This window comes from Macrosteles quadrilineatus, unplaced genomic scaffold (genome assembly GCF_028750875.1).
Source record: "Macrosteles quadrilineatus isolate MER2022 unplaced genomic scaffold, UCM_ALF_1.0 Scaffold_6__1_contigs__length_79288215, whole genome shotgun sequence".
Classification (NCBI taxonomy): domain Eukaryota; kingdom Metazoa; phylum Arthropoda; class Insecta; order Hemiptera; family Cicadellidae; genus Macrosteles; species Macrosteles quadrilineatus.
Genome location: NW_026542599.1, coordinates 76,704,321 through 76,718,182, shown reverse-complemented (window position 1 = coordinate 76,718,182; position 13,862 = coordinate 76,704,321). Strand labels below are relative to the sequence as shown.

The following is a 13,862-nucleotide window of genomic DNA, read 5'->3' as shown; positions in this document are numbered from 1 at the left end:
TAAATTGGGAATAGTGTGTAAATTTTTTCAAGAAGTTCTGTGGCTACCCTGTTACAGTTGAAGAAATTGACTGTTAAATGGTGTCTTAGTATTGGGTGGAATGTAATATAGCCTGTATAGTATGTTGGTGTTTGACAGACGTACTGTGGCTACTACAAGCACAACCTGGAGAGCAACCTGGTGGGAGCTGAGCTGATGTTGGAGGCTATGGGCTACAGACACTCTAGTCACTCTACACTGGTGTTGGATGGTCCTGTAGACCAGGAGTGTAATATAGCCTGTATAGTATGTTGGTGTTTGACAGACGTACTGTGGCTACTACAAGCACAACCTGGAGAGCAACCTGGTGGGAGCTGAGCTGATGTTGGAGGCTATGGGCTACAAACACTCTAGTCACTCTACCCTGGTGTTGGATGGTCCTGTCGACCAGAAGTGTAATATAGCCTGTATAGTATGTTCATGTTTGACAGACGTACTGTGGCTACTACAAGCACAACCTGGAGAGCAACCTGTTGGGAGCTGAGCTGATGTTGGAGGCTATGGGCTACAGACACTCTAGTCACTCTACACTGGTGTTGGATGGTCCTGTAGACCAGGAGTGTAATATAGCCTGTATAGTATGTTGGTGTTTGACAGACGTACTGTGGCTACTACAAGCACAACCTGGAGAGCAACTTGGTGGGAGCTGAGCTGATGTTGGAGGCTATGGGCTACAAACACTCTAGTCACTCTACCCTGGTGTTGGATGGTCCTGTCGACCAGAAGTGTAATATAGCCTGTATAGTATGTTCATGTTTGACAGACGTACTGTGGCTACTACAAGCACAACCTGGAGAGCAACCTGGTGGGAGCTGAGTTGATGTTGGAGGCTATGGGCTACAAACACTCTAGTCACTCTACACTAGTGTTGGATGGTCCTGTAGACCAGGAGTGTAATATAGCCTGTATAGCATGTTGGTGTTTGACAGACGTACTGTGGCTACTACAAGCACAACCTGGAGAGCAACCTGGTGGGAGCTGAGCTGATGTTGGAGGCTATGGGCTACAAACACTCTAGTCACTCTACCCTGGTGTTGGATGGTCCTGTCGACCAGAAGTGTAATATAGCCTGTATAGCCCCAAAGCAGAATGGTTCCTACGTGTCTGCAACGGCCTGTGAAAACCTCAAAATGTGTCCGCAAGCGCTAAAACTAAATAATGACTTATATACCGGTATATATAATTATATATATATATATTCACTCTTTAGGGCTACTAGTAATATAGTTAAATAAAATAAGTAAATTTCAATAACTTGTATAGCCTACTTTTAAAACAAAAAACTAAAAAACTATTAAGGGGTAGGCATAATCAGGTTATTTAAATTTACTTTTTTTAAATACGTATATATATACACATACCTTAACAAGTGTTAACAAGGTCTTCGGAAGTAAAACTTTAAATGTACTATAGTTTCTTTATATAAACACACTAGGGATGGACGGGATTGAAATTTTAGTTCGGTACTGGACGGGACGGGATTTTTATTTCCTTCCAGATTTTTGGGACGGGATGGGACAGGATTTTTTTCTGTGCATAAAAAAGTACTGTATTGCAGTTACCAAAAAAGACATACGAAATCAATTTTTACCATTTGTGGCACTGATCTATAAAAACCAAAAAATGGGTAACAATTTACAGGTACCTATAGAAACTTGTGACTCGCGGGTCACGGGGTGATCGTCTGTAGACCTCACGGTCACGGCGCGATCGTCGTCATGACTCGCAGTCACGGCGCGATCGTCGGTATGACTCCGCGGTCACGGGGTTATCGTCGGTATGACTCCACGGTCACGGTGCGATCGTCGTCATGACTCGCGGTCACGGCGCGATCGTCGGTATGACTCGCGGTCACGGCTCGATCGTCAGCATGACTCCGCCATCACGGCATGATCGTCAGTATGACTCCACGGTCACGGCGCGATCGTCGGTATGACTCCGCGGTCACGGGGTTATCGTCGGTATGACTCCACGGTCACGGTGCGATCGTCGTCATGACTCGCGGTCACGGCGCGATCGTCGGTATGACTCGCGGTCACGGCTCGATCGTCAGCATGACTCCGCCATCACGGCATGATCGTCAGTATGACTCCGCGGTCACGGCACGATTGTCGGTAGGACTCTGCGGTTACTGCGCGATCGTCGGTAGGACTCCGCGGTCACGGGGTTATCATCGGTATGACTCCACGGTCACGGCGCGATCGTCGGTATGACTCGCGGTCACGGCTCGATCGTCAGCATGACTCCGCCATCACGGCATGATCGTCAGTATGACTCCGCGGTCACGGCGCGATCGTCGGTAGGACTCTGCGGTCACGGCGTGATCGTCGATATGACTCGTGGTCACAGCGTGATCGTCGGTAGGACTTCGCGGTCACGGCGCGATCGTCGTTATGACTCCGCGGTCACGGCGTGACTGTCGGTATGACTCCGCGGTCACAGCCCGATCGTCGTTATGACTCGCGGTCACGGTACGATCGTCGGTCCAATAATCGCAGCCACGGCGCGATCGTCATTATGACTCCGTAAATGTGTCCGCAGGCCCGCGTTTCTCGGCGTTTCGTGTCCGCGACAATGTCGCAGCGTCGCTCGTTGTTCTGCTTTGGGGCTGTATAGTATGTTCATGTTTGACAGACGTACTGTGGCTACTACAAGCACAACCTGGAGAGCAACCTGGTGGGAGCTGAGCTGATGTTGGAGGCTATGGGCTACAAACACTCTAGTCACTCTACACTGGTGTTGGATGGTCCTGTAGACCAGGAGTGTAATATAGCCTGTATAGTATGTTGGTGTTTGACAGACGTACTGTGGCTACTACAAGCACAACCTGGAGAGCAACCTGGTGGGAGCTGAGCTGATGTTGGAGGCTATGGGCTACAAACACTCTAGTCACTCTACCCTGGTGTTGGATGGTCCTGTAGACCAGGAGTGTAATATAGCCTGTATAGTATGTTGGTGTTTGACAGACGTACTGTGGCTACTACAAGCACAACCTGGAGAGCAACCTGGTGGGAGCTGAGCTGATGTTGGAGGCTATGGGCTACAAACACTCTAGTCACTCTACCCTGGTGTTGGATGGTCCTGTAGACCAGGAGTGTAATATAGCCTGTATAGTATGTTGGTGTTTGACAGACGTACTGTGGCTACTACAAGCACAACCTGGAGAGCAACCTGGTGGGAGCTGAGCTGATGTTGGAGGCTATGGGCTACAAACACTCTAGTCACTCTACCCTGGTGTTGGATGGTCCTGTCGACCAGGAGTGTAATATAGCCTGTATAGTATGTTGGTGTTTGACAGACGTACTGTGGCTACTACAAGCACAACCTGGAGAGCAACCTGGTGGGAGCTGAGCTGATGTTGGAGGCTATGGGCTACAAACACTCTAGTCACTCTACACTAGTGTTGGATGGTCCTGTAGACCAGGAGTGTAATATAGCCTGTATAGTATGTTGGTGTTTGACAGACGTACTGTGGCTACTACAAGCACAACCTGGAGAGCAACTTGGTGGGAGCTGAGCTGATGTTGGAGGCTATGGGCTACAAACACTCTAGTCACTCTACACTGGTGTTGGATGGTCCTGTAGACCAGGAATGTAATATAGCCTGTATAGTATGTTGGTGTTTGACAGACGTACTGTGGCTACTACAAGCACAACCTGGAGAGCAACTTGGTGGGAGCTGAGCTGATGTTGGAGGCTATGGGCTACAAACACTCTAGTCACACTACCCTGGTGTTGGATGGTCCTGTCGACCAGAAGTGTAATATAGCCTGTATAGTATGTTGATGTTTGACAGACGTACTGTGGCTACTACAAGCACAACCTGGAGAGCAACCTGGTGGGAGCTGAGCTGATGTTGGAGGCTATGGGCTACAAACACTCTAGTCACTCTACACTAGTGTTGGATGGTCCTGTAGACCAGGAGTGTAATATAGCCTGTATAGTATGTTGGTGTTTGACAGACGTACTGTGGCTACTACAAGCACAACCTGGAGAGCAACCTGGTGGGAGCTGAGCTGATGTTGGAGGCTATGGGCTACAAACACTCTAGTCACTCTACACTAGTGTTGGATGGTCCTGTAGACCAGGAGTGTAATATAGCCTGTATAGTATGTTGGTGTTTGACAGACGTACTGTGGCTACTACAAGCACAACCTGGAGAGCAACCTGGTGGGAGCTGAGTTGATGTTGGAGGCTATGGGCTACAAACACTCTAGTCACTCTACACTGGTGTTGGATGGTCCTGTAGACCCAGACAGAGTCACAATGGTGTCTCGAGACGCAATTGTGGCGTTGGTCGAGTGTCAGGTAACAAACCATAAACTATATTTAAAAAATCTAAATTTCAGTAATGTGATGATAATGAACGTAATTTATTTTTTTTTAGTGCCATGAGTACGTGATTGATGTGAATCGATGATATGTACTCTGTTTTCGATGGGAATTGTTAATTTTATTCAGCTTATTCCATATCTTCTTAGCTATCATAGTAGGCCTAATGTCAAATAATCAAAATAATACAAAGATTTACTACTGATTTTAATTTGTGATTTCCAAGACAGTTTTTACAGTTTGTTCTAGTGCAGTTAGACATAAGTCTTCAAATAACAAATAGCCCTACCTACCTTTGCAATTTAGTTCAGGTTACTAAACAATCAACAAACCATACACTATTAATCTACTACATATTTTGGAGGTCTGCGATCCCTAATATTGTCGGGCCAGGGTGGGCCAACAGTTGGGTCAAGATATTAGTTTGGGTCAGAACTAATTATCAGACCAAGCTGGGTTTGTGTTTTGTCGAGCATTTACTTTTGTGATCCTTGAAAGTCTTTACAAAGTTGAGTGATGAAAATTGACAATTTTGTTGTGATTGTGGGAGATGATAATGTCACTTAGACTGTGTAACATGTTCACCGTAACCTTGGAAGATATTTACAATTTTTTGCCATAATTACACAACAGGCCTATCTCTATGACTACAGAAAATGTTCACGATTTTGCCATGATCGCAGAAGATATTCCCGATTCTGTTGTAACCACGCTGGCCTTGTTTATTTAGATTATTTTCTAGATTCTTTTCTTATTCTAATTGTGGAGAGTCAGTTCAACAAGTGGCTCAGTGGCTCAGTTGCTACTGTCGGGGAAATAAATATGTGCACTTGAGTTTGAGCCTAAATATCTCTGAGATGAAAATCATTTTATTTAGTTTTTGTTTCAACAAAATCGGATAATTCATCTCAGAGATATGATTAGGCTCAAACTCGAGTGCACATATTTATTTCCCCGACAGTAGTGTCACAGACTTTGGGCCCAAGGCAGCGATGTCGTGGGTTCGGATCCTGGTCACTGCCAAAAACACTTTTTCAGTACAGTTATCCATTGTACTGTACCGACTCACCCCTTGCTTTGCTGGATAAAAGATGGTGTAAGTCGAAAACTAGTCTAAGAAAGATATTAGTCTTTCAAATACTTGATGTATTTTATTTTGGTTTTGCAGATAATACGAAGTATATACGCAGAGGTTTTCAAAGTGGTGTCATCTTGCACTTGGCTGGAAGTGCTGCAATATCGGGAGACGCATGTTTGTACACCAGAACTAGCCGTGAGAGGTCTGACTTTCAGGTAAATATTAGCCTTCCTACTAAGCGGCTGAAAGCTATACGTCACCTGTGCTGCAACTTTCAGATTTACAACTACTGCCCTTAGGCTTGTCGGTTGACCAGTGTTGATGTGCAGGAAACGTTTAGGTCGGATCGATGATTGAGCCATCTAAAGTGCTGTTTCTCTGGCCAGAAGACAGCATCATATTGTGAGCATAAATCCTGTCTCTGTTAGGTCAGGAGTGAACTGATGAGTTCACAGTGTCGAGGGACGTATTTAACTATCTGCCGCAGCAAACTTAACCGCCTCCACCCCCGACCACTCTAAGATTACCCCAATACATGCCCTGTCAGCTGGTTTTTTAGAAAAGTAACCGGCAATTGCTCCATCAACAAATCTAATAACATATTGGACCCTTTTTTACAGACTTTTTTGTTTTACAGTTTTCATGCAAAATGCAATTCTGTTTTGCATACATGGAAGGCAGCGTTGTTGTATTTAATCAGAAAAGTCATAATCACGTTTTGTGGTGCGTAAACTGCACACAAAAACATCCATATACAAGGGTTCTTATAATGCTTTTAATTGAAAACTTTTAATAAATAATGGTTTAATTACCTTATACTGTCAAAATGATCCTTTGTAGTCTATATAGGCTACTGCAGTTTCGTTTCCAATGGTAATCAAGCTGTCAAGGACATCAAATTTCAGGAAGTGGTTGAAGTTACAATCCATCGATGTCACACATTTAACAACACACAAAAAAAAGACAAACAATAAATAAACATTACAAAAACGCCGGTATCGGGAAACACGATACCGAAACAGAGGGCAGATCTACACAATGCCTACGCAGTGGCCGGCAGCCCACGCCCGCGAGCCGCGATGTGTCCGCCAGACTGCAGGGCAGCACGGAAAACACGGCACAGCCGTAGGGGAGAGTGGTACATACTGGGACGAAAATATTAAAAGATTTTTTTCTTCAATATTAGTTGACTTAGAAGAACAATCTTTACACAAAAATAAAGCACTTTTAAAACTCTTTTAATGATATTTTTTTCAAAATTATTAACTTATATTTAAAAGGCCAAAAACCGTTTGTCCCGCTTTATACCACTTGTCCCAACATGTACCGACCCTGGTACAAGGTGGGACAGCAATATGGTACAAAGTGGGACAGCATATGGTACAAAGTGGGACAATAAATGGTACAAAGTGGGACATCCTGTTATGCATAGGAGGTATACTTAAATAAGACAGTTTCAGACAAATAAAAATATTGATTGATATATGTGACTTGTAAAAACTTATAGTAAATAGTTAGTAATTAAACTAGGCTATAAGGCTCAAAATTGCTCCATCTTCTGCATGCTCCAAAAACTTCTTGCGGCAAATCTTCGGCATTATGGACCTGAAAAAATATTTTTTTTTGTAAAATTTCACTATAATGTTCTTTGATGAATAACTATGATATGAATGAATGTGTCTATATTTTAAGAGTTAAATGTAGGTCTACTTCTGCATAAAACCGACCCCGCTAAAACTCTATTTATGTTATAAGTAGGTAAAAAAGAAGAAAGGAATTGTTTAATTGAAAATATAAGTACTAAACAGTTTAAAAATACCTAGGCCTGACACAAAATTATGACAATGGTTGTGTTTCTGGGTAAACCGTGTTAGGGTTTACCATGAGGAGTAAGTTAAGGGCTTTTTTTATTTAACAAACCCTAGGTCCTATTCTTGGTAACCTACCAAGCAGATGAGGCATGTTATATATTTATATGGGTATGCTTGTATTTATAGCCTATTATGAATTGCTATAATAGTATAATAAATCAATTATAATTGCTTGTCCCACTATGTACCGATTTCCCACTTTGTACCACCTTATTTAACATTGTCCCACTATATATCACAAATAACTGTCCCACCTTGTACCACATGTAGGGTTATATTGTTTTTAAGTTTTACCCCAAACAGTGCATCTCAGACATCCCTGACCTCCTTCTATTGAACAAAGAAGGTTTTTTAATGTTAGGCATATCAAATTTAACCTGCTTATCAAACTAATTTCATAAGAAAATGATGATTGCTTACCTCAAAAATGTAACTTTTGAGACTATAGTTGTAGCAGACTGTCATTCAGTACTTTCCAACATGACTGAAACTTCAGAACTAACTTAAAACACACTGTTGGCCATGACTTAACACTTTTGGAGGGAAACTGGCCACATGGCTTTGAAGATAAAAAAGTTATATGGAATGTCCCACTATAAACCGTGTCCCACCTTGTACCACTCTCCCCTATAGTAAATTATCGACTTTGACTTAAATGAAATGTGTTCTGAAATCATTTTATACCCAGTCAAAGTATTTAAAATAGCATTTTTTCAGTTCTCAAAATTAATTGATCAACATTTAGTATTTTTGTTAGATTAAAACCTCCTTTTTAATTAATTTTGTGCCCCCTACAATTTGCCGCACTAGGCACGCGCCTAGTCCGCCTATTCGGAAATACGGCCCTGCCTGTGGTTTAATGTTTAACGATTCCAATATTCTGGTAATGCTAGAAATTACTCTACGCCTAGGTTTCATGCTGATAAATATTGTCTTACTACAGAAACCAAATTAATTATTTGGTATTATTTGTCTTGGGTGTTGTACCAAGGATTGAATAAATTTAGATACTGTGACTTTCTAATATTTAGCTGTTTGCTGTCTGGATAGAATTATTAGGCATCACTTAAAGAGAACAGTATGGATAACAATAACTTGTTGTTTAAAGGTTTAATGTAGACTCTAGTCTCCTATTTTTAAACTAGACTAGTTTCTTACCATCAAGGTACAATAATCGTTTGTTGTAACCCACACTATCAGTTCCCATATTGAATAATCCTCCCAGTTCCCATCGTTTCTCATGATTGTTCTCCCACTTGCAGCCTACAGAAGCGCAGGTATGAGGAGCAGCAGTACAGACTACACATGGACAGCTACAACACAGTGTCTAGATATCACCCGGTCGCTGACCCCTGTCCCTACGACCCGAGGTACCATTACAACTACGCCCTGACTACACCAAGGTACAGTGTGGTCAGTCCTCCCTCCTACCCCATGTACATCAAACCCCACGAGGTGTACCCAGGCAGCTACTACCCTGTACAGAACGGTTATATCCCGCTGCCTGTGCCCCCTCCCCCCGTCGTGATGCCAAACTACTCGTGTACAGTTCCGACGGCCCAGCTGATCGAGCTAGATACGCCCCACGATATACCCGTGTCTTACACTAACACGCATCGAAGAAGCTCGTCTGACCATCGGGTGGAACACGAGGTGAGAAGGAACGGAGAGCGATATCCCTCGGACATGTACAGTAGGTCGACGACCTCCGACGACCTGGGGAGTAGGAAGAGTGGGAAGAAGGAGGGAAACCGTGACAGCAACTGGGGCTACGTTTACAAAAGACTAGAAGAGAAGACGGGCCAAAAGAGAGACGAAGAGAAAAGAAAAGACAAAAGGCCTCCTTCACCTTTGGATTTTGACGAGGCCGTGAAAGCGTTCAGCCTCGATGACCTTCACCAACTGTCCATTCCGGACCAGAGGACGATGAAAATCAACGAAGCTTTGAATAAAATGAAGTTGGACGAGGTGGATGGGAAACGTAGAGAAAACCGGGTGAGTCTTTACGACAACTCATCACCCCCCGGTAGCAGTCCTAGGCAGAGTCAAACAACCTCGAAGAAACCGGACGATGCGAAATTGGTGAACGTGAGGAAACTCACGGTGAAACTGTCAGAGAAGTGGGAGTGCGTGGCGTGTACATACCACAACTCCGTGAGTCTGGACGTTTGTGAGATGTGCGGGAAGAGCCGCAACCAGGGTGGTGAGATGAAGCCCCTGGCTAGCGGAGGAAGACAATGTCCTCACTGTACTCTGGTCAACGAGAAGGGAGTGACCAGCTGTGAAGCGTGCGGCAGTAGTCTCAAAGACTCTCCCACTTACATCTGACAGAATCACTACATCAACCCGAATATGTGTCTTATCATAGAGTAAGTAGGCTTAACTAATCGGTTGTCTCACCTGTGTAATAAGGCTGATACCATGTAGCTTTTGTTGTTTAACTGCAGTATATAAATACCGAATCGTGTCAAACACGACGATTGGTTTTGTGGAGTAATACCCACTCTAATATTATACTCTGGTAATAAAAAAAAAAACTACCTAAAAAACTTGAAATGAGCTGAGTGTTATATTACTATTTTAAAATTGTATAGCATTTATTTTTGCTGATTTTAATTTAAAATGACATGTTCCACCATTATTTTGTGATCTTAATCAGGTTATTTTAAAATTTAACAAGTGTTTTAAATGTAGGTCATGAACTGAATTGATAATCAAATTGTCATAACACTATAGTGTCAATATCTAAAAGTTTTCCAGTTAACTCTTTAACAAAAAAAATGTATCCGAATAATTTAAAAGACAAACTTATTGACTTATTTTACTTATTGAGAGGGTCTATTTTTTGTGATAAATTAACTTACCGATTTTATTGCCAGTGATTAAATAACACCAAATTAGTAATGCAAGTTTTTTTTCACAACAACGATGCATATTTGTGATACTGTATTTTTCAATTTAATGTGTGATGAGTTGAAAAAAAATAGGTTTTTTGTCATGCGGACTAACAAGATGACAATATATTTAAATATCCCTTTTATCAGTGCTATTAGTAAACACTGTTTCTTTTAATGTTATATATAGATTGTTTGTTTTATTCGCTTGAAAGCAAGAGAGGAGATTTATTATGAGTAATGTAGTTTTCCTTCTTGTTTCTACAAAGTGCTTACATTAACTAATACCACCTTGTACATATACTCTGAGTATTAAGGTTATAGCACAACTAGTCATGTTAGGTTTGTTTTCCGTGTCAATGTTTGTAGGTTTGTAAGTTTTTATAAGTTACTTGTCCTTCTGTCACAAATGATACTTTAACTGTTTTTGTTGTAGTGTAAGAGGCACAAATTTTATTGTGAGTTAATTACTTTTAGAATATATTTTGGTTTTCACCCAAATACTTTGTTTTTATCGTTTGGTTTTATTGAAACGTCTTCTGGAATTACTGTCTAAGACTGATTTAATAAATCGTTGTTTAAACTTCTGAGCATTGAGATAATGTGATAAGTTTATATTAAATACCTAATTTGTCTACACGAATTTCAACTGTTAATACGGTATTGTATTCAATCAGTAACTCGAACTCAGTGTATTCATTCAATAAAACTAAGTAGGCCTATGTGCTTTTTTCTTTAAAGTATAAATACATTTTAAAGTCACTATCTATCACAAAGTAAATAGATTTTAAAAGGTGTAATGTCAGCAAAACTGTAGTTGACATTAATCAACAATGTAAGCAATGTATTTTTGCTCCGACTTTCTTACAAGTTACTTTATCTATGGCAAACTTAATCTCAAATTAAATTTAAAAATTTATAACTGTTAAAATTCATGGTTATTACTGTAAACCTTAAAATGTTTTTCAAAATAATTTCTTTTAGTTTTCGTCACTCAATTTGTTTCCTACAATCTGTTCTGATTAGAAAAAGTTTTTGGTGTAGAAAGTTTAAATTTGGACTGTACAAAATTTGCCAGACTTGAGGGGTTTTCAATGCAAAATTTGCAATCTTAATTATGAATAAGGGATGATCAAGGAGAGTGAAAGAATTGATCAAACATCCTATAAGATAAACTCAACTATTTGTATAAAAGTGTACTTAGTAACTTTACTTTTAATTAACCACCACAACTATAAATTTATTTTAATAAAAATTAAAGTTTACTTACAATGATCCATTTACTTAAATAGATACACCAAAAAATTGTCATCATCCTTGATTTTTTTCTTAAAAGTCTCCATCAAAGCAAAATATTAAAACTAACGCTTAAAAAAATTAGAAGCATTTAATGCGATGAGGCACATAAATAGCCATAATTGTAATGTCAATCTAGTCTTTACATAAAACACTAATTAAATTTGTTTTCAATTGTTAACACTGTTTTTAACAAGTTGTAATTTTTTAAAGAAATTCCACACAAACTCGAAAAAGAAGGATGATTAAGTGTTTTTAGTTTAGGAATATCTTACTTTTAGTATAGTAGGCCTAGTTGTTTTGATCAAAATATTACCTGTTTGAAAATAATGTGGTGGAATGAAATGAAAAAATATTAAATTTTTACAGAGAATTTCATAATTCACAAAGAATAATATTACAGAGAATTCAATATGATGCCATTGTACCAAGTTACCCAAGTTAGGATTTGTTGTTGATTGACATACATTGATTACCATTATGAATAATTAGGCCAGTTTGGTAGGAATAAAAAAAAACAACTTAATGGTTCTGTAGTTTTTAAAAGGTAAAAACTTTCATGAGAAAATGTGACATGCTGTTAGTTTCTTAAAGTTTTTACTGTCCGAGCTTTACTCAATAACCGAAATACTTATGATTTGTAAACATTGTTACCATTTATGCACTTAATCTTCAATAATATATATTTTACTGTAATATTGTACATAGTAAAATAACCTTACGATAAATATATTTTTTAATCAAATAAATAACTTGTAGATAAAAACCTGTATACTTGAAGGATTGTTGTGTATTAAAATATTGATTTATTGTGTTCTACTTACTGTAGACCTGTGACTTGTATGATAGTGATTGTATTTTATTGTTTGTACAGTTCAGTCCTAATTGATTAAGTGTTAAATTGAAAGCTAAAGCTTGCTTTGTTTAATCTAGGTCTCATATTTTCTAAAATAATTTCTAAAGAGAATATAGTATGTTTTTTCAATGTCTTGTTTTTAATTCTGTACTTATTACCTATAACTTCTACGCAATACGCTGAGCTCCAAAAGCCAATATGTATTGGACACATGAGTAACTCAACCAAACTTCCATTTACTTATACAGTGGTGTAAGTCATAAATTTTCCAGTGTGGGAACACTCACAATTAACTCACCATTATCATTATTATTATGAGATGGATACTTCTACTAGGTGCATATTTTAACCCAAATACGAGTGAAGGATGAGTGTATAATAGTGAGATGATCTGTGCAGCTTAGTTACTGACTAATATCAGCTGTTTCATCAGTCAGGACTATTTATTTAAAGCTCAATGATTAGGAACAGCTGGGTCCAGTTTCGAACCATCAAAAAGCTACTGACTTTTCTAAGGATCGAACTGGCGACCTTTTGATTGTTAGGTGAGCACTTTAACCACTCAGCTACCCAGCCAGTTACATGTGAAAAATATGGGTCGTCTTATCAATATATCTCTAGAAAATCCAGAGTGGGTACACCATTTCCACACCTTGATCCACTACACCACAGTTCTTACCTAACTATCTTTGCAACTGCAACTCAACAAAACAAGCTGAAATCTATAGCTGACAACTTAGGAGTAGAGTTTTGAACTACTTTTTGTGCAGGTAGACTGTGTGGTAGACGGTTAGGGTTAAACGGCCTAATGCGTTTTCTTTCCGGCCGAGATTGTGGATTCTAACCCCGTTTCAGTCTGGTGTGGTGTGCACCACTAGTTCCACGCTAGCTTTGTTGTATCATACAAAACGTCTTGTCTTTACTAATGTAGAATGCTGCAGTTCTTTTTTTTTTGCTCGTGTATATGCCAGTGGCATTTTTAATGAAGTCAATATTCAAAAACGTTTTAGGGAAAGCGGTCCAAACCTATTAAAGTTTTGTGGATGTGCTGGGAATTGAACCCGTCCCTCCCACACCAAAGTCCGAGTGCACCCTAAGCACTCGCACGTCTGAATTTTAATGTGGTCGTTGTGCTTTGAACGACTGAACTTTGGCATCATTACTAAATAAAAGCCATTTGTGATGTGGGAGATTTGAACCTATACTTAAGGGGAAAAACACAACACTATAACCATACAAACCATTATGCCATTATGCAGGGTACTTCCCAAAATGCTTTGATGGATTCTGTATTTTGAGTTGTTAATTCACACTTCAACTGTAACTTGTGTTATGATCATTTGGTGCACTGCATTTAACCAATTTGGAACAATAAAAATAAATACAAGAAGCTATAAAAATATAACATATCTTATCTTTTAATTAATAGAACATTAATGATTGCTTTCAATAATAGAAAAGGATGAGATTTATTAGGTAAAATCGAAATACCATAC

At 39.7% G+C, this 13,862-nt stretch overlaps 1 protein-coding gene across 1 annotated transcript in view; it reads left to right on the top strand.

Annotated features, from left to right (window-relative positions):
- Nucleotides 1-12,495, top strand: part of LOC128996182 (uncharacterized) — a 33,198-nt gene extending 20,703 nt beyond the window's left edge. The window contains exons 4-6 of the mRNA XM_054421321.1: nucleotides 4,168-4,347; nucleotides 5,540-5,664; nucleotides 8,583-12,495. Of these exons, the coding sequence (XP_054277296.1) occupies nucleotides 4,168-4,347; nucleotides 5,540-5,664; nucleotides 8,583-9,648 (1,371 nt within the window). The 3' untranslated portion in view covers nucleotides 9,649-12,495. The remainder of the gene's footprint in view (nucleotides 1-4,167; nucleotides 4,348-5,539; nucleotides 5,665-8,582) is intronic.
- The last annotated feature ends 1,367 nt before the right edge of the window (nucleotides 12,496-13,862 follow it).